Genomic DNA, 22,200 nt, shown 5'->3' on the forward strand with positions numbered 1-22,200 from the left:
GCCAGTCTTCCCAGAGAAACTTTAGTTTCAGATACAATGCTCTATCAGATTATTTAACCATTATGTTGGCCAAGCAGGCAGCCTCTAACAGCATCAGAGGATCCAGCAGCCTCATTGCAGCCATCCTAGTGTGTGGCAGGTTTTGGTGTTGGCCTCTGGGTCAAATGTATGTAAAGAAATATTGGTGGACAGTTTACTAAAAAATTATATTTGATTCTCACATCAATAAGATGTGAGATGAGAGCATCTGAGGAATGACTGCATGCACTAGCAACCAAGGATGGGTGATATAATTTTATCTTTCTCAATGGAATCTAGTAGTTTGGGTTTTCTATTGTGCACTGAAGTGTGGAGGAGGCTCCCTGTGCAGCAGCCTGCCCTGGATGGACTCCCAGACTTATCCACTGCGTTTCCCCATCCCTAACAGTGTGGAGAGACATGGAATACACCAGACACAGAGCCAAGGGCATGTTGGAAGGACCCAGTGGTGTAGAGGGCTAGGGCAGCTGTAACTGTGATAGGACAGACAGGAGGTTCCCAGGCCATAAAACCCTGCATATTTACACCTTTGGTGTGGACAGGAAGGTACACCAGTATATTTCAATTCCTTCCTTACTAGCGGAAGTGGAACGAGGTGCACGGCAGGCACTGTATCTGCATGTCAATGTATTGCATTTGTGGTTCTCATTTGACCACAGATGTATGGAGATTAGCCACTGACCAGACATGAATGGTCAAACACAGTGTGTGCAGTGCATTTAAAGGCATTTCTGTATGTCATTACCTTTCTGCAGTTGGGAAATAAATGTGAGAAAAGATAGAAATTGTATGCATGAGAAAAAAGGTTAATTTTAACATTTGGATTCAGTGTTTGCATGTAATAAACATTCTAAGAAGTATATCCCTGAAAAAGGTTAGGTTAGGTTCTCTGTGGTGGTGGTACATCACACTTGTTTATTAGTGAGGATGAGAAATACGAAAATCACATGAGATATGCCATAACACCCATGCTCACACTTTGTGTGCTTCCATATTTTTTCTTTTTGCTGGGCATATCAACGGTTCCACTTTCTCTGGCAGGGTGCAGAGAAGCATTTACACCTCTGACTGGGCCTGGCGCTTATGTGTGAGATCATCTAGAGAGTACCATATGCTTCTCCACAAACCCAACACACTGCCTAGCCTGTACCATCTGTCACAGAAACGCTCCTCCCCACCGTGGGTATCACCAGAAGCCGTACGGAGGACTTCGTTATCCATGTGTGTCTTTTGCATCTTACTCGAATCCTCCCTCATACTTCCCTCTCTCCCACTGGCCAGTTGGGATTCTCTGCTACACTTTCTCACTTCTCTTTCTCTTATCTGCTTTTGTTTTAATGCATTTTTTCCACATTAGCAGGTTTGAGGTTAATTCAGTATAACAACCGGAAGGCCCCACCTGTTTGCTGTGGATGGAGACATTTTTAAGCTCTGATGTCTAACACTACTTCAGGGTAGACTTATTCTGTAATGAACATGTTTGGGGCTGTTGGTGAGACAACATGAAATGTGAAGATGCTGTTTTCCTGTGCACACAAAAGATTTATATGATACAAAGATGTGCAGTTTTACTTGATTATAAATGATGTAAGTGATTTGTACTGAACATTTGCTGTAATAGTTCCTATGCTGAAATGTTATCAAATGCCTCCCTACATGTAGTTATAAGATGTACAATGTAGAAGGACATCACAAATCAGTGTTGAGTAGTGATATGCTACTGTGGTACATTAGCATCATTCATGCTTCAGTTCATCTTTTATGTCATTGTGTTGCAACACTTGCTCAGTGATAGAGTCATTATCCTGATAATACTGGTCCTAAATTGCATGTTTTATTAAGGCTATTCCATGCTTCATAGAGCAGTGAATTTGTAAGAAGCAAACCAGTGATATTTTTCCCCATTGCTTCCCATCTGTGTGCCTTTTCCTCAATTTTTGCCTGTCTAAATTTGGATAGTGTTGTATAAGGCTTAGGTCCTTTGTCATAAAATTTTATTATGCTCAGCTGTCTGTGTGTGATACCAGTCCTGTCTCACCAATGACTTAGGAAAATGTTCTGAAACTATCACGTTAATAAATGACAGTCAAAGTATTGCTATACACCTTATGGACACGCGGGACTTGCTTCCTTTTCAACAAGGGACAGACAAATATATTACTGTCAAACAGGGTTAAAACATGGAACATGGCCAGACCTCTCCTCACTGCACATACCCTCTCTTCTCATTCACACTGTCCCCACTGGAGCCGCCTCGTGCGCTTCAACATTTCAAGCGCCTTTTAAGACCACTTTCATCTTCCCCCTTCAGAAAATGAGGCAGAGTCTCTGGTGAAAAGCGCTGACAGTAGCAGTTAGTGCTGAGAAGAGTTGGCTCAACCATGGCCCTTTCACTTCTGTCTGTGTCTGAAGTGGTGAGGGGTAAGACGACCCTCCTAGAGCTTTGTGTTTGTGTGCATATGTATACCAGCTGGAGCCCATGTCATGTCCTCCTCTCGTTGGTCTACTGGACAGAGGCCACTGAAGAAGCTACTCATCTATCGAGGCAACCGATCTTACAATGGGTTCTTGAACTTCAAAAGAATATGCAGTCTCAGTGTTATAGGACATTGCACTTGTATCTTTGCAATTCCCCATGCTCTTACAGCCATTGAATTTCCATCCATTGCTACCTTCACTGCTTCCACTATGAATGCTGTGGTAGCAAGGCTGTGCTAGAAACAGTGACAAGAAAAAAAGAGGGTTTGTTTAACGTGTTAATTTCAAATGGGTTTGCTTGTGAGTCATTGTGGGAGGGGAGGTTTATCTGGAAACATGATGGCCAAAGGACCACGTACTGTATATAGTGTCAGTTGGATGAGAGAGTGTTTGGTGGTTCCATCTTAGAAGACTTTAAGCTATGTGTACTTACAAACTCAGTAACTCTGGTGGTCCAATGGACATCCTTAGTCCCAAACACACTTGTCATATAACACATCGTATGATGCCACATCCAATCATCAAAATGACACATACAGCATATGTAGCTTAATACACAATAGATACAGTTAAGTGAATTTTGATTTCAGCTGTAGAATCAGGGAGTTTTTAGTGGGTACTCATCGCTTGACTACTCACCTGAAGAACCATCTCCCAAGCAACGGCTTGCCAGTCAATTTCTTGTTAAATATTATCTTCATAATTCCATGACTGGGGGTTATGGAGGTCAGGATATTGTTATAGCTCAACAATATGATTCTCTCCATCCATCCATTTTGACAGCTTTGAGATCACAGATATTCTCTCACTTCACAAGAGAAGTCAATATACAGCAGTCAGAATGTACCAGCATAGGGGTCAAGAAAGAAATTAGCATTGACCGGTGTCCAATCTGGAAAGCAGAACAGTGGCGTTGGCGCTATGTGTGGGTCTACTTACCGTTTTAGTGAAATTCATGATGTCTTTGTTGCTAAGATGCAGCAACATGAGCGACAACATTGTGTTGTGTTCCACACACATGCCCCTGTGTGAAAGAGACTTGTATTTGGATTTGATTGGTTCATGTCTTGAGCATTTGGCCTCTACTTAAACTGAGATGACTTATTTTTTACACTACTGACATTTGACTGATTTGTATTTGACCACTTGGTACTCAGTATATACTGTGTCTTTGAGTCAAATGTACACTGCAAGTGTGCACTTTGCAAAAGAACAAAATTATACATAATTCTAGAATAACAGATTGTTTGACTTCACATTGCTGCTGCTTGTTCATTTTTGAGGAATATTTGGCTATTATCGTTGGAGCTTATATATGCTTATGAGACTGATCTGGTCTGTGCACACTAATAAAAGAAATTCACTTGACAAATTTACAACCATTAACCATGCTGCTGCTGTTTACGTGGACAGAGTTTGAAACAAGTATTATGTTAATAACGTCTACGTAAATGGGTTGAGGTTCATTTACATAGCTATTAACTGGTAATGTCAAGTCAAAACAACATTGCTCTTCTTCTCCTGCATTTTACCCACACATTCTGACCTTTCCCTTCTCCTGTGCTTTACTCCTGTCTCTTTTTAGCCCTCTCATCTCTTATCTCTGTTCACTCACTCAGGTTTTTTTTTCTTTCAGTCATTTTACTTCAGTCTGTTGTTGCTGTCTCCCGCTTATCCTGTGTCTGTCGCTCTCTCTGTCTTTGTCTGTATTTCCCTGGCACCCCTCAATTGATGCCCAACCGTCCCTTAAAATAAACGTAGTACTACAGCGGTACCTCAGTGTCCTTGTTTGCCACTTTGATCACATTGTAGGGGAAATAAATGAGTGCGGGGAGCTAGCTGGAGCGAGCTGCAGGTATTCTCTGCCCCACCTCCCCACCCCCTCCCTGCAGGGCTCCCGCTGATGGACGGAACATCTCTCGTCCCTTCAGAGGGCTGGCCTGTCACGCAGGAAGACAGATGTTTGTCTGCAGTTTTCCTGTCTCTACTAGCTGCCAAGATAACACACACCCGCGGAGGGGAGAAGATGGGGAGGGGCTGGTTTGAGGCAGAAGGTTATTAACATGGGCACAGTGGCCCACAGACAGACACAGTACCAGCTTCATTCAGAAACACATTCTAAGCACAAACACTTGCATACATAGAAATTTTGACAATCTGCAAAAGCACACTTGAGCACATGAACAATGCAAGAGCCTGGACACAGATTTCTCTGGCCTCTCCGAGGACCTTTTGTCACCCCATACATTAGCTTGGCTCTTAGGTCTTTCGTTTGATGAGAAGAAGCCATGCGTCTGAAATTGTCTTAACAGCTGTAAATAGGCTTTGCAGGGTAAAGCAGCCTGTCTCTCAAAGAGCTGATTTCTGTAAGCAGCTTACTGTTTCCACCTCCTCATTACGCACCCTAACCTATTCATGTTGTGGGTGAGACGTGGAATTATTTCTCACACATCCCCTCTATCATATTAGGATGATACTAATGTGCCAGAAGAAGTGAACATGTCGCCTATTATTTGTTGTCAGAGTGCTTTGCATAAATGCAGCCTACCTAACTGGTGTTAGCATGAATTGGAGTTAAGAGTTAAGTCAGAAATGTACAAACGCCATTGTGCTTTGTTGTAGGGAGCTCCAACCATCAGGCACGCTTCATTACTCATCAGTGGAAATGGCTTTGCAACTAGTCCTCATCTGCTACTGTGGATGATGAGCTGATGAAAACTGCTCAGTCAATAATGACTGAATAATAATGAGAAGTGAGCAGCTCATGTTTGTGCACACTCTTAGTCACTCATTTAAACATTTTTATGGAAGATTTTGTTATATATAGCTCTGTGCTGTCTGTAACCAAAGTTGCGTTTTCGCTCTCATGATGTGGCTTCATTCAAGTAAATTCCTTTGCAGAGGCTTCATTCCGAGACAAATGATTCTCCCTACAGATATCCCCACGGTCATTTGGCACCCATCGTTCCACAACATCATTATCATTACCGTCACCCCTCTGGTTGTACGGCAATGAAAAACTCTCCGCCAGAGGTTTGAACTGCACCTCTCTGTCACCGGGAGGAGACCAGGGCCATCTCAGGATGTCATTAGAAGTGCTGTCTATGTCTGAAAGCCAGGTGGACTTGTCCTCTAATGAGGACTCAGCCGTCACGCAAGCAATGACTGGAGGAGGTGTCACACAGAGGTGCCACTGTCAGTCCGGGACGCTGATATTCTCCTCCGCTGAGTAACACTGAGATGGCATCATTAGAGGCAGAGATGGACACAGGGACAGGGGGATTAACCAGGCAAGACAGTGAGATGGTAATGATATATTTAGTTTTAGGGAACAAAGAAGTCAAATTGTTGTTATATTTGACTTTTTTTTTTTTTTTTTTTTTTGGTTTGACCCTTGTATAAGTCCCAACATTTGTTTTACGGACATGCCACAAGCAAGGTGGCTTTATAGAGCATGGGTAGGATTTATTAGTGTTTGTTGACTTTTCAACCTCAACTGAACAGGCAAACATATTAAGCTTTTAGAATTCCAAGGCCATTATATGTCAAGGTAGATGGAAATCTTTCCTTCTGGTTCACCTGCCATCACTGCATGAATGAAGAGCCATTTTCTAGCTGACCTTTTTGCAGCCTGGCAAAATTGGAAATGGTAAAAGTTTTATGGAAAGCTGAACTTGTCCAAGATAATATCAGCTTTACCACTGTGGTTAAACAAAATCATCACACAAGGACCAGTTCCATTTGCTAGCCCTGCCGGTGCCAAAGTGTAATCAAAACATAATGTGTTGGCAAGGCTTTTACACTGGATATTGTACAGAAATAAGCCTTGGCCTAACTTGAACTTTTTTATATGCACAAGGTGAAACAACATGCACATATTCAGTTCTCTTCTAATACAATTAGTAAAGCTTATCTGATAGCTCTGTTTTAAGTCATTAATATCCTGCCTTGCCCATGGTGCTTTTTGCTACAGTAGGTTATGAGTCCATTGTTCTCAATATCAGTGAGCCATGGATGTGACACAGCAAAAAGCCCTGTGGCGAAGTGAGTCAAAAGCTAGAGCTGCTCCAATAGCTTCCTGTAGCTATCAATATGCAGTTGACAACATAATTGAGGTTATTTAATGACACACCATGTGCCACTAGAGGGAAGCAAATGGAATCACAGATTGTTGTGCTTTCTACTTATAGTCCTGGAATGCCTCTGAATTATAAATTATATTTCAGATGCTGAGGACAATTTCCAAAAAGTACTGGGAGAAGAATAATTACGCCTACATTATTTTGTTTTAATGGTCTTAGAGACTGACATTTAGGACCTTTTTTGTTTTTCTAAAGACTTATTTCCACCTGTTTGGCAGTACTCTCCAGCATCATAACCAGGAGGTGCACTGTCATGATGAGCACAGATGCTGGAAGTTAAGAGGTCTTTGGGTTTTTTCTGTTTCTTTTTGCCTCTAGTGTTAATGGCGTTTATCCATAGGAAGTCTCATTCTCTCTCTGGTGTTTGATTGTGGCTGTGTGCGCTTGTGTTTGTTTTTGCCTCTCTCCCAAGAGTTTGATTAGTCTTCTCCATTTAGCCGCCACATTACTTTCATTACAGCACACATGCACACTGGGGAGGGCCTCCCTGATCTTTTTCTCTCTCCATGCAGATGGTAGCCACATCTTACTCTCTCTGGATTGGCGCACAGCCTACATCTGTCCCTTACCAGCCAGCATCCCCCTCATGGCACAGCCTCGAAGGCTTAATTAAATATCAGACCAATGCTAACTCTGCTGCTGGCCAGCCATGGGCTACATGGAAAAGGGAGAGGGAGGGAGAAGAGAATGGGGGACATATCAAAAATGCACAGAAGGAAAGAGGGTGAAAGAGACACTGACTGTAGAAGTAACATCCTCTTTGCCAGCTGCTGTCACTGGCAAGCAGACTGGGAGTTGATTTGCACTCATTACTGGGAAATGAGTAGGGCCCGAGGATGATGACCGCATTACTCCGATTGCATGTGATGTGATTGGAGATGTTGTGCAATGTTAATCTCCTCCCGTGTGTCCCCAAGATATAGAAAATAAATGGAGATGAAAATCTTTCTCCGCATCTCCACAGTGGGTCGTGTATGATATAAATGGAAGTAGAGAACTGATTATGCAACAGTGTCTCCCTCCCTCCAAGAAAAGCGTTTTCACTCTGCTAATAAACTAAACCATTTTCTGGAGGAGGTTTTTCTAATTGTTGTGGTTGCAACAAGTAAAGGAATGATTTATGTATCTAGTACATTTGTACTCTGTGTATTGCATACTCACAGTAATGAAACATACATTAAGGAAGTGTCTTGGACAAAATGTACAATATGTTGCTCTCTTATGTGTGTCACCCTTTCATTAGTGTGACCTCTCAGTTTACAGGTTTAATATTACATTTTTCCAGTGACTCTTTAACCGTGCTTGCTGGTGTCTTCACTGATTAACTTCAGACATGTGCCCTTCTTTCCCCTTGTTCATCACAGTGTCTGGGTTGAACATAAAAGCATGACTTGTCTCTCGTTTTACATACTACTACTACTACTTTTCCATCCACTCTCCACTTTGCTCAGCACTCATTAGGGACCAACCTTTTGTCTGAATGTTAGAGGCCACCTCGTGTCTGTCATACTACCAGATAATGGTCGCCCTGCTCTTTACCATGCACCATGTTCACTATGATCTTTGAGGACATCATTATCCTCTCCATGTACTCCAGCAGAGAGTAGTGTTTCAGTGTTAACCAGAGAATTTGGCATGATTATACAGGGATGTATTTTTTCTGTGAGAATGATATACTTTATTCATGATACAGTCTTTGAGATGCAGTGTGAATGCATTTTATCACAACACAATCTTGCTGTTCTCTACGGTTTGTCTCTTCTTTTATAAAGTTTCCTCTTATTATCAGCACATTGTTCCTTCAGTGCCCATTCATAATTGCTGATATTGCTACAATATCTTGTTGTGTGCCGCATAATAAGCAGGTTTTCTATCAATTACTAGTGCAGCAGGAATGAACACCTGCCTCGTTCTCACCCCATTACCTTCCCTGGCACATTACATGCCTTTTAATATATTTAATATGTCCTCACTTTAAAACTGTGCTTTTTTTAAGGTCCTCATCAATTTGTCAATACTCTTCCCTTTGTCCACGCCTCAAACAATGCAATCTTCCTTTTGGACCACATCTTTATTCTTCCACTTGTTTCTATTTTTTTCTTCTTTTAAAGCAAAAGTCATTTCCTCTGCACCGTCCCTCTCTGCTGCACATGCCCGCAGGACACTATTTCATCTTGCTTTGAACTCTTTTTAATTTTGCGCAGTAGCAGTTTTTTATTAACATATTTATTCATTTATGACTCCTCTCAAAGCCCTTTGCATAAGAGCACACCTTTATTCTCTAATTCTCTCTCTCTCCTTCTCCCCTCTCAGTTCTCCACAGAGATCGGGCCTCACTAATGCAGTGTTAGTTTAATCCCTGCCACCCTGTCAGAGGCTATTTTCTTGGGGTCCTTTTTCTTACTAAAGCAGCAGTGAGCACATTCTGAGTTCTTCTTAGGCTCTCTCAGCTCTCCAGCTCCTGTCTAGACATTCTCCACCCTGCTTCTAGAGTTCTGTGTTGTTTTTTTGTTTTGTTTTTTTGTTTTTTTTGTAACGCAGTCAAGGGAGGCACTCCAGCCCCCAAGGTCAAGGTGTCTTTCCAGCCAATGCACGGCAGATCATTCCCTTCCACTCTCCCCACCACCCACTTCCCACCCTGATGGCAGCCACCTGTCAATGGCTGAACTCCCCCACCTAGATAATAATAACCTAGCCAGAGACCATCTTTCATCACGTGTCCTCACTCCATTTAAATACAGGGAGATTGTGGGCAGGATGCTGAATAGACAGCGGAGCGGCCTGCTCCTGATGTGAGAGTCCTTGCAAGGTGGCAGTGACAGCAAAGGAGATGTAGGGTGGTTATATAATTGGAGCAAGGTCGAGAAGTTTTCCAGCAGTTATGCAGTTGCTTCTTGCACGCAGATTGTGTTCTCAGATGCCAGCTGTATTAGGAAACAGACAGTGGAACAGTTTAAGTGGATATTGTATGTGCATGGTATTTATTTTTCGCTGTTCTAGCAGTGTGGTTCTAGAGATGGCAACGCAGATTTGGCAATCGGTCAACAGTGATCCAAACTCAAATATCTCTACAACTATTGGATGGATTACCACCATGACTCTAATGATTTTTCCTGTAGTGACATTTTTGGATTTTCTGGAATTATCACATGGCTTGCCATGAAATTTGGAACAGATACCAATATTGTCCAGAGGATTTTGGGTGATCCTGTTACTTTTCTTCTGGCACAAAATTGTAAATTTTGTGTCCTATCCTATTGTTCAGTACACTAATTAGCAAATGTTAGCATGTAGCATGCTAAACTATGATGGTATAACATGGTAAATATTAAACCTGCTGAACAACAGCACCTTAGGATTGACACTGTGAGCATGTTAGTAAACTGATGTTGACAAGGCACCACAGTGCCAAAGAATATTTTGAGAGACTCTATGTCCATTGTATGTTAAAAGATCCTCTATGTCCATTTCAATATGGGTGGTTCTATACTACACTGTAATCAGCAGTGTGAGGGTAATTTTCCTTATGGATGTAAGCTGACCCCTGATGTGTACACTTTTTTTCTTCCCTACATAATCCCTAATCTTTTCACACATCACACTCACCCCTATTTTTTTTTTTTTTTTTTTTTTACTCTTTCCCCCTTTTTTCTTCCCTCAATCAGATAGACAGATGAAGTGGCATACTCAAGAGGGCATTCAAGGTGCTGAGCCTATATCTTAAGTGTTTTGTCTCACTTTCTCTCTCTTTCTTTCCCTCTTTTTGTCTCTCTCTCTCTATCTGTCCCTCTCTTTGTCTCTCAGATGCCAAGGAGATCGTGTTGAAAGCTCAGATTCTGGCGGGCGGCAGAGGCAAGGGTGTGTTTGACAGTGGCCTTAAAGGTGGAGTGCACTTGACTAAGGAGTAAGTATGCCCCCATGTGCATTTCACACTGTGAGTTACTGTATGAGATAGATTCATATTATTTTCTCCTACGACAGCGGCTTTTAGAGTGAGGAGGCTCAAAGAGCTCTCTGAAGATGTTCCCTAGGCGCAAAGACGCAGTCAGGATTACTTGTGCTGCAAATAAACAGTTTTTCTTTCTTCCAATGTCTTGTTTTGGAGCAACTACCCTCAATTAAATGTTGAAAAAGGGATTTTAAGGTCGGCAGAAGCGTTATGCACCCCATACTGAGCTTTCCTCTCTCAGGTTGATTGGGTTTTGTGCCGCTGCTGAGGTTCATTTTGTTGTAGCTTAGAATTACAAAGTGTGATAGCTGCATTCCTCCAATGAGGGCTGACTCAGAAATCTTCTGCATTTTTCAAAAGGCTAAACAACACATTGAAAGAGCTCAGGTGCTGCATTCCCCTCCACCAAGTTTCTGTGTGCTAGAACAATGCTATCTTTTTAGTAAAGGTATCTTCCACTTACTACCGCCTTAAAGGCAAAAGGGTGATTTATGACAGTTGTCCTAGACATGTATCATCGTCACCCTACTTCAGGGTTTGGAATGGCCGGAAACTTTTTCAAAGAGAGATATGCTGAAGTTCATCGTCCCCAGACAGTGACATGAGCACACAGTTCACCTTCCTCTCATCTATCAAAGGATGAGTACAACCCCTGGCTTCATTTGTATTCACTTACAAAACCAGAGCAGGCTTACAGAAGCAGACTCGGCATGCAGGCTGCTTTTAAACAGAGAGAATAAGTAGAGGCTCATTCACAGTGATGTGTAGATGTACCAAAGTGTCTCCAAAAGCTGTGCTTTGTCAGAATATGTTACATTAATGCCCAGAAAGTGCTGAGGCATATCTCTCTTCAACTGAACAAAGCTCTGGAGAGATAAAGAAATACTTATTCATCTGTCAGTTCACCTGCTTTTCTCATCTTTCATTTTGTAAGTGTATGATTTTCAGTGATTCTTTATATGTATATATATTTATATATCCGAGACTGATGTTTGAAAAAAAAAAAGGATATTGTTTGACCTAAACCTCTGTCCTTCAGTCCTGCAGTGGTTGGCGAGCTGGCCAATAAGATGCTGGGTTTCAACCTGACAACCAAGCAGACACCTAAAGATGGAGTGAAAGTGAAAACGGTGAGCCACTGCGCAGACTGAAGGGAAGAAAGATATACTTTCTTGTTGTTTTCTGACCTCATTTCAAGGCATTTTGAGTCCAGTAATGCAGTTCTGTAAAATTAATGACTGTGAAGGCAGACTGGCTCTATGTTTTTTTTTTTTTTTTGGCTGGGTTTAAATAGTAGCTGTCCACTGTTGTTTACTGTGGGCCTGTGCTGTCTGGTGTTATGGCTCATTGCATAAATTGAACTGGGCCCACTGTGAATTGAAAGTGTTTGGTAAACAACTGTTTCTATGTGCCACTAACAAGCAGGAATATCATTTTCTCTACTTGCATGCTGCATGCAGTACCTACTCAAAACAGACATTTCCAGGTGATGAAGCTTTCTCAGTCTGCGTCTTGCTTGTGGGTCCTGCACTTTTTCTTTGTCTCTCCCCATCTTTGTTTACCACTGCTACTCCCCACAGGAGCCCCTTCTCCTGCTCCTGCTCCTATTGTAGAGTTTGGGTGAAATCAAATGAGTGTCACACTTTTGAGTGTCAGACTTTTTTATTCATTTTTATAGAATTAACCTTTGGTAACCGACATTCAGGAGCTGTGAATTAATTCCATGTCTTGGAAGCGGAAGGGAAAACAAACAAAGTTACTAAACAAAAGTTAATTTGAACCATGAAAGACATGACTCCAAATTGGCCATTTAATTGTCTTGGCAAGAACATCCTCTACTGCCTGCAGCACTGAAGTCAGACCTGGCAAGAACAGCTGTTGACTGACCTGAGGGATCAAGTACCATCACAGTGTAGTCAGAACCTGGTCTGTCAGATGACAGCCAGACCTTCAGCTGTCAACCTGCCAATGGAATCTGCATCAATCGTTTTCCCATACTGCACCACAGAGCAGTGAAAACCAAAGAATCAGGGGCACCACTATTACATCTACATAGATTTGCTGTCATGCTACTGGTAGAGGGGTGCTGAGAGAAGATAAGGAAAGATTTGAGACATGGTTGTGGGAGAAGACTGAGAGACAAGAGCAGGGGTTTGAGGGGAGAAAGGAATAACAGGACAATAGGAATAGAATATGTGATATAGTGTGAATGAAGATTCAGGCTGCAAGTTAAATGACAAGGAAACTTAGGAGAAGGTTTGAGTGACTGGTGAAGACAACATTTGGACAAGGAGATAGGAGTGTTGTCTGTTAACATGGAGCGTAGAGAAGGCTATTCATCCTCATTCTCTGGGCGATAGGGTGGAAGCAGAACACAAGGGCTGTGTACGTTCAAACAAACACTCCATCTAGAAAACTCGCAGCCCATTAACCACCACACAACTGATAGTTTCCCGTCAATTTTTTTCCCCTTTCTTTGCCAAATGAGCCTCTTGCTTGCTTCCTCTCTCTGCTTATCTGTCTGATTCTCAGCATAAAGTTCCTCTCTATTTACCTTTCTCTCTCTCATTCACAATATATGAGATTTCCCCAAAGAGATGCTTCATACATTCTGTCCCTGCTTATTTGCCTGTGTGTTCTATCCACTATTAAATGTGACTTTTAAAGATGCACTGTAATGTAAAAATGCTAAATTTGTAAATACTAAGGGAAGTAAAGAATAGCCAACAGACAACAGTTGGTACACTTTACGTAATCACTAACTCACCCTGTTATTGTCGTGGCATTCCTCCATCAACCCCTTTTACTCCTGCTGTGCCATATCCAGGTGATGGTTGCAGAGGCCCTGGACATTAGCAGGGAGACGTACTTTGCCATCTTAATGGACCGGTCCTGTAATGGTCCTGTCATGGTTGGAAGCCCCCAGGGAGGTATGGATATCGAGGAGGTGGCCGCCAGCACCCCAGAACTCATCTTTAAGGTATATAATTTGTGGTTCATACCCATCACTACAATATCAAATGAGATGAATAAGATAATGATATTTATCTGCTTCAGAAACAGTACAAGAGTTGGAATTGATCAATCTTGTCTGGCACAGTGGAGCTCTTTAAAGATTGCAAACCCCTCGCTGTCTTTGCTCATAGATCTCATTCCTAAATTGACAAAAGTTTTATTTGACTTGAAATCATGCCAGACTGGTTTACCCAGTGGGTCTGACAGATGGAAGCTGTGCTCTGTTCGTATTTTCTGCTAATTCAATTAAATGTATCGTCCTGTCTGCGCACACACAGCAGCAGCTGAACAAAGCGCACGCACGCACAAACACACTGGAGCTTAGCATGAACAAATACACACAGACACACATGAAGAAGCCCTCTATGCATCATATTGCTGTTTATTAAGGTTTCATTTACAGAGCATGATTCACTGCAGTCACGTTGTTACTTGTCAGCGGGTCATTGTTAACAGATGTATGATTTAAGCATTGCAGATGGAGAAGTTCTGCATTTACAATTGTTTTATATCTTTGTTTTGTTGTAGTATACAGATGTTAGAGCAGATTGTAAAGATCCAGCTGAGATTTATATCATTCATTATTTCCACTGAAGATTATCCGTGGCGTTGCTATCTAACGCACATGATACCACAGTACACCCGTCACTCATTTCATCAAAATCTATATGGTACAGTAGTTTATACAGATTTGGTCCATAACAGCTTGCAACAGTTGCGGTTTTATCCTTTTGTTTCCTTCCCCACTGTGCACCCTGAAATGCTTCATCCATTTTTGTATCGATGGAAAAAAGTTACGCGAGCTTCTCACTATCTGAAAGTCAAAGATACGAGCTCTATGATCATAAATCCACTGTTTCAGTCCCAACTGCCGATTTGCTCCATGTCTGGCAGCTTGCCACTACTTAATTATAGTGTCTGCAGTTTAATATGAACATCCGCTTTGTGTCAAATTATAGCCCAGTGTTTGAGCCCGCCCGTTCTCTGTCTCCCCCTTTCTCCACTTATTTCTCTCACTCTCTTCTTTCGCTTTCACTGTGGATCTTATAGGAAGCCATAGATATATTTGAAGGAGTGCGAGACGACCAGGCGCTCCGCATGGCAGCTAATTTGGGTTTCAAAGGACCTCTGCAGAGACAGGTAATGGGTGTGGAGGGCTTTAAAGTCACAATGCAAAGAAGAAGTCAGAAAGATCTACAGTGCGCACACACACACACACACACATACACACATACACATACACAGACAGATGTGTGCTCATTCACAAACAAACCAAACTTTGGCTATTATTAGTTTTCCAGAGGCAAGTTGTGAAGTGTCATTACACGAGACTCACTTGCCAGGTGGTCTATTGTCATGTCTGGCAGTGACGCACAGCACTGTGCCAGGCTGAGGGAGCCGGCATTACTAATGATGCCATTTTTTGATAGAACATGCTGCACATAGATTTTGTGAGTGAATCATGCAGTAAGAAACACCCAATCTCAACGGACAGCCTATGATTTTGAGGACTGTGAAACAAACATTTTTTTCTTATCACCTTAAATTTTACAAGTCATGTTCAGGCAGCATTAGCCGGTAACACGAAACCAAGGAAAAACAGCACAGTGACACCCCCCGAGTTCAAATTCAGAATAGGTATGTGAGCTTAGATGCAGAGTTCATTTTAAAGCCATTTGTCTCTTGGCATCAGATCACTAATTTGTTTTCTTTTCCACAGGCTCCATGGCATGAGAAATCAGATTAGCTCAGAATCTTTGATACAAATGGAATACATATAAATGAGCCAAATTAATCTGCTTCAGAGACACAAACTGAGAGTCGAAGATGTTTTGAGCTTTGGTTGCATCCCATTGTATGTGATCCTTTTTTGCAGGATACTGAATGGGCATTGATTTTAAACGGGCAAGGAGAGAAATAGAAAGTGATTGGTTAAGTGTCTGCATTGTCAGTATGCTTTTCCTTGGTTGCTGCGAGTCAGCTGCCAGACTGTTTAATTCAGAGATAATTACAGCTCTTCTAAAATACCTTTACTGTCTTGAATGAGCTCTTGGATGACAGAATCTTTGTGTCGAAGCAAGTGTGTGTGCATGCCTATACTGGTGTGTGTATGTGTGACAAAAAAAATTTAAGTGAGATTGGTGGAGTGTGTGTGGAATTGTGCATTGAGAAGCCCTAAATGCTTTGTGAAACTGCCATCATAATTGAAGAAAAGTTGCCACAACAGAGATATCAATTTAAATCCTGTTTTTAAATGGGGATTTTGACAGTGATGCTTTAAGTATTGTGTCATTTCTGTGTTGCTGTATTTATTGGCCATTTTCATCTTTTGCCCCTTTAAATATCAATTCTGCATGAAAACAGACAACCAAAAAAAAAATGTACGGATATCCCCACCATATGAAATCTACTGAACTGTGTTTTATAATCTTACATTTATATTCAACCACATTCAGATGAAAGTGTGCTGGTCTGTGTTTTAATCTGTGTCGTATTTGCTTATTGTCACACCCTTTGAAACAAGTGAATTAAATTTTCACCTCAGACACTCGCACAGACTCATGCAAAACAAACCCAGACAATGTGATGTTGAAGGTGATTTGCCATGTTTTATGTAGCCTGTGTGGGAGGCTGAGTGGCCTTGGCGGGGCCGGCTGCTCTGAGCTGAACCATCAGGTAATTACTGTTCTCTGTGGACCACGCAGGCAGCAGATCAGATTAAGAGGCTCTATGATCTGTTCCTGAAAGTCGACGCCACTCAAGTCGAAGTCAATCCTCTCGGAGAGACTCCCGAAGGACAAGGTACCTTGTATCATAGAAAGTGCTTGTTTTGTGTATGTGTGTGTGTGTGTGTGTGTGTGTTGCGTCTCGTGTGCATTATGTGTGTCTATGCATCCATTTATGTTTTCTCCCTGTCAAAAACTGTCCCTAAATCACATTAAAGCTTTGCAATATTTAAACACTTTAAATAAAGAATTCAACTTGCAGCCACCTACTTATCACTAGCTCTGAGTTAAAGGCACACTATCTCCTCGGGTCTGAATGCATTTAAGAATGCGAAGTGTAATTGCAGCACACTGACGTCACCTTCTTGTCTGGATGACTTTTCTCGATCAAAATCCAAGTGGCCTCAGGGAGCAGAGCTTTCCATATTCATAACATGTTGGTGTTTGTTGGTATTTCCTAGTAACTGATGATTAACTAAATGAAGATTGAAGAGCTACAACTTACAGCAGTGGTTGCAGGCACATCCCTAATGTATAACCTCATACAATATCCATATATTGTGTGTATATGAAGGAAAACACACACACACACTTCTTAGTATCATACAAGGAGTCAGCAGGTCCTTAAAATAACTTAAATTCAGTTTTACGTCCTGTATATCAAGCCTTAAAAGTCATTATTAAATTTGCACTGAGATTTTACTACAGTGCAAACATTTTCAACATCAAATGTATTTTAATAATTTATTCTTTCTTTGTTTCGTTAATAGTTGAATTCTTCAGCAGCAAAATCTCTTTTTATCTGAGAATCAGATTAATATGAAAATATAATAGCATTTGCCCATAAAGCCTAATTGAGAAATAATTGTAAGACTATCAAATTTTTCACTTACCGCTTTCTTTTACTATTATTTAACAATGCACTGACCCAAAATTCTATTACTTACATTACTTACCTACACTGAACTGTCCTTGTGTGTAATGTCTTTGAATGGATCAAAGGGAGATTCTAACAAAAGGTTAAGACATTATAAGTCTCAGTACTTTACACATTCAGTGTGAAATCAAATTGAAATTAACTTTAAGTAATTAGGTTTAAATTTATTGTCGATTAGAGCAATAAATAATGTCTCTTTTGTCAGTCAGCTCCTTTGTATAATAGAAATTGTCAGGCTGAGAATGAAGTCCAAATTCATCTCATCATTGTTATACTGTGAAGGCTGTGTGAAATAGTGGTACTAATGTTAGATTAATGGAGCTTTAAATTGGCAGTTGGCCCTCTTCAACGAGTGACAGTGTCTGTGTTGTACAACACTAAAAACAATCCCAGAATTGCCCCTTCTTTTGTCACTTGTCAACTGACATCTCCCCACACAATTTGTTCAAAACATCAGATTTTTATTGTGTCTGGGCTCAGAAAGGTCTTTAAAAGTTCTAAAAAAAGGACTGATCTCTGCAGACGCCCCTCGAAGACAGCATAGCAGAGTACTTTTGTGTCAAATAATAGTTTGCATAGAGATTTTAATCACTATTTAGCTGTGTGTCTAGGTGCAAATCATGGGCCCAGAGTGTGCCTCAGTTCACTGTCTATAGCCTCGGCATAAGTTTTATTCTCTCCCGTTCTTAAGCGTTATCTGGCTGATGAAAAGGCTTTAATTCATATGTGTAAGTTACAGTCCCCTTGTTGCCACTTGACAGCAACTGGAGATTAAAAAGTTAACATCTCAAGTGCTCTCCATGCAGGTGAGAAAGCCATTATACGTAGTCACAACGCAAATCGTATTTCGTAGCTGCTGTGATGCTGCTTACGTTGAACTTGTACTGAACTTTGTTTTTCTCCCAAAGAAATAAAGAGTGATTGTCTTGTCGGTGGAACTGAACACAGATTGACTATGATGTGTCCTATCGAGACGTATTACAACACACTGGAGATGCATCACTTCTTTGATGTTATTTAGTCTCCTCAAAACAGATTCTTGTTCAAAGTATGCTTTATCAAAGATTGACAAAAGAAGTTTGTTGTTTCATGATTTCTTATGAATATTAATGAGTAAAATGACTCCTTTCCAAAGGTGGATTTATATTGAGAGGTACGAGTTTCCTCTTCTACCAGCAGGGAGAAGCAGTGGCTGTGACTGAGGCAGGCTTTGTAGACAAGCTTCACATTAAAATCAACTCATTCTGTGGTTCGATTTGTTCGCGTCACAAGGGAGCGCCGCTATTTTCCGGCAGGCATTCCACAGATGTGTATCGGGAAGGAAAATTTCTTGAGGGTGGAAAATTTGTATTTTTGTGTCTCATTTGGTAAAACTGAATTCATTTTGTAGATGGACTGCAATAATGGATGTGTGGGAGATCTACTTTACCTGGAGGACACAGTGTGTCTACTCCCAAATCCCTACAGAGTCTGCCTACTGCATGTTGTGCGTGTCTGTTTTGTTTATGTTTCTTTGTCTGTATGTCAATCCTTAAGTCAATTCCCATGCTTCTATATTTTGTTTCCTTTTCACACTATTACATGTGGTTTATCTAGCTTTCTCTGTTTGCCTGAATTTTTTTTTTACTGATGGTTACCAAGGCTACCATTACCACAGTTCTTCTTAAAACCATGATAGTTATATCATTAATAGTGGAAAGTTTACATGTAGCTCTTTAGTCAAAGCGTATAAAGAAATGTGTGCACAAGCAAATAACATTACACCGTACTATCGTCCTCTTGAAAACCACAACTTGTTTTTACACTGTTGTTTACATTGTTTTAACAATTAAGTTAATTAGTGAGTGTTAGGAGTGCTGGTGGGCAGAATTTCTTACTATTGAACAGAGCCAGGCTGTTTTTCCCCATTTCCAGTCCCACTAAGCTAACCACTGCTGGCTCCAGCTACCTACTTACCAAACAGGCATGAGAGTGGTGGCAAGCTCCTCATTTAAGAGAAAGCAAATAAGGGTAATATTGAAATATTCCTTTAAGTTAAAGGCAGTCTTAAGTGCAGTTGTGTTCACAGAAAGCCCTTCAACCACTTTATTAAATTTCTTGCCATATATTTTTCCAGGTAGCTTCATGAGTGTGCTTTGAAATGCTAATGCTTTGAAGTGTAAAGGAAATGTCCATTCACTATAATGGTCTGTCCCTTAGAGGCAGTGTCAAAAACACACGCCTTAGTGAGCCAACCTCTGAAGTAATTAAGACCAGTAGGCCGAGGGGACAACCCTCAGTTCATTAATTTCAGGTTTTAGAAATGATAATTAGTGGGTTTTTTATGTCTGAAATCCTCCTTCTCTTCCCTTTTCCCTTGCCTGCAATTTTCCTCTGTCTCACTTTTGTGCCTCCTCTCTTGCTGTCTTTATTCCTAACTCTCGTCTTTGTTATCTCCACATTCCTCCATGTCGTTGCCCCAGTGGTTTGCTTTGATGCCAAGATCAACTTCGACGACAACGCTGAGTTCCGTCAGAAGGCCGTGTTTGCCATGGACGACATGACTGAGAGCGACCCCACAGAAATGCAGGCAGCCAAGTGGGACCTCAAATATATTGGACTTGATGGAAACATTGCCTGTTTTGGTACGGAAACAAAACCGGAACAAAACAGAACAGGCTCATTCTTGCACACAGAAACAAAGTCATACACCAACAAGCGAACCCCTCCTGGCGTAAGTCTTAAATGTGTCTCTTATGTCACGTAAGTGAAAAGCTCGGACACAGTTAAAACTTAGTCAAAGTAAAAGCAGCCTGGGCTCTCCTCCAGTCCACATTACAAGCAGCTTTCTGAGGACTCCAGAAGGAATGCTGCCATAACCAATGCGTTCTAATTAGTTATAATCCGCCCAGAAAGTCTCCAGTGAGCCAGATTGTTAGCATTCTCATTAAAGGCCCCCTCTCTTGTCATAAATCAAAGCTTTTACAGTGTACAGCAGCACTAACAGGTGCTCTCGCTTCTTACCCCGTAGCCTCATAAACACATTAGATGTCTGTTAGCACTAACCCCCCCCCACATACACACATATACACACACACACACATGCACACACCCCATTCTGCATCCCCAGCTCCCAGCCTCTCTTAAAGTAACAACAGCTTTTAAGGCCCTGCAGCTTCCTTGAGAGCTCTGTAAGCCACCAAAGTGACAGCTGTTAAAGCGAATTTCCCTTTTATTGAGACCTCGGTCGGGGAGCTTGCCAGGACCCAAGTTCAGCTTGGCTAAACCAAATGAGGTAAGACATTTTTGTGCACTTGGCTCCCGCGCAACTCAGCAGGGTAGCCGCGCTGGCAGTTGGCTAAATGATGACACAGGCCGCAAAAAAGCGCAGCAGAACCTCTTTTAATCAACACTCTTTTCTCTGAAGTCGAGAGTCGAGTCATAATCAAATTTTCTCTGTGTTGCTCGACTTGAAGCATTGAATGTTCCTGATTAGAAGATTTCCAACTGATTCACTTTTTAAGTGTGACATTTTTTTCAGCTGTTTGCTCTTCTTTGGTTGATAAATTACGGCTAGATTCCTTTATGGGTGCTCTTACAGTACATGTCATCTTTCCCGCAGTGCTGGTGATGTTATTATAATTAACTCAAGGCTGTTGGCATCACATTTTACACTCAGGGGCTTTTGTTTCAATTTATGGAATTTAGACTGGACTGGACCACATTTAACTTTATTATACTTCATAAATACATATAATACCATATCATCAACATTCACTCAACATGCCCGACATCCATAAGTCTTTCTCTGAAAAGGCACAACCGTTTGGCTAAATATACAGTATGTCTGCTGTTAAGTAATCCTCTAGATTTCATTTTTGCATATTAACTGAACTGACACTGTGTCTTCTTACAGTGAATGGAGCGGGCTTGGCCATGGCCACATGTGACATCATTGACCTGCATGGAGGAAAGCCAGCTAACTTCCTGGACCTGGGTGGAGGAGTCAAAGAGAGGCAGGTGTATGAGGCCTTTAAGCTGCTCACAGCTGATCCTAAGGTAGGAACAAACTGTTGAACTTCTTTGCCAAAAGTGATCCTAACAGTAAAATACATGCTATTATTATGTTGAAGCACAACTTCAAAGGAAAACTCAGATTAAAAAAAAAAAAACTGGTTCACCACCTGTTGAATTATACTTGATATTACAGTCATGTATCTTGTCATATCACATTCATAAAGCCCCGTCTGTCTGGTTAGTGTTTTGTCACTGAGACAACAGTGCTCATTAGACTAGGGACCTTGGCATATGTCCATGTTTCACTCAGGGAAACAGACTCTGGGAGGCTGTGTGATTATATGCCATCATTTTCAGTTGCAGCGGCATGATAAATCTCTCCTCAGGTACTGTGAGAAAAAAAATAAAGATCTCGGCTTTTAAAGGCTTATTATCACATGTGCATCCATACATGCATATTATCGCACAAGACATGTTCACATTGCAAAACAAAATGTATAAACAAGTTTAAATCAAAGCATGGCTCTGGAAGTCTTGCAGCTCTGGATGAGTGGCAGCTTGGGGTGTTTTACAAGTGATCTAGCTCTATGTTCAGAAAGCTAATAACTCCAAACTAAACAATGTGAGCCCTGTAACGATACCGCAGTGCTGATTGTGTGTTGACAGTCATCACACTGCTAATTCCCCCAGCGGCTGTCACTCCTACATCCCTGTACTCATCTCCGGTTGCCTCTGGTTTAGCATCTCTGGCAAGGCTTGGTTGTACGGAATACAGAGCAGCATTTGATACCAGTTCAGTCTTCTGCGCCCCCCTTTTTAAAACCTCTGTTTACATGTGCTCATTGTACGAGGCAGCACACTCTATCAAAAAATATGTTTCAAACTAATTTTAAGATATATCTGTGCACTTCAGAGATC

The 22,200-nt window shown here is 41.4% G+C and overlaps 1 protein-coding gene across 1 annotated transcript in view; it reads left to right on the forward strand.

The window, feature by feature from the left end:
* Nucleotides 1-22,200, forward strand: part of suclg2 (succinate-CoA ligase GDP-forming subunit beta) — an 86,011-nt gene that overhangs the window by 24,444 nt on the left and 39,367 nt on the right. Inside the window, exons 3-9 of the mRNA XM_018680100.2 lie at nt 10,464-10,563; nt 11,648-11,738; nt 13,436-13,588; nt 14,674-14,763; nt 16,329-16,425; nt 19,749-19,910; nt 21,182-21,324. Coding sequence (XP_018535616.1) covers nt 10,464-10,563; nt 11,648-11,738; nt 13,436-13,588; nt 14,674-14,763; nt 16,329-16,425; nt 19,749-19,910; nt 21,182-21,324 — 836 coding nt within the window. The remainder of the gene's footprint in view (nt 1-10,463; nt 10,564-11,647; nt 11,739-13,435; nt 13,589-14,673; nt 14,764-16,328; nt 16,426-19,748; nt 19,911-21,181; nt 21,325-22,200) is intronic.

This window comes from Lates calcarifer, linkage group LG12 (genome assembly GCF_001640805.2).
Source record: "Lates calcarifer isolate ASB-BC8 linkage group LG12, TLL_Latcal_v3, whole genome shotgun sequence".
NCBI lineage: Eukaryota > Metazoa > Chordata > Actinopteri > Centropomidae > Lates > Lates calcarifer.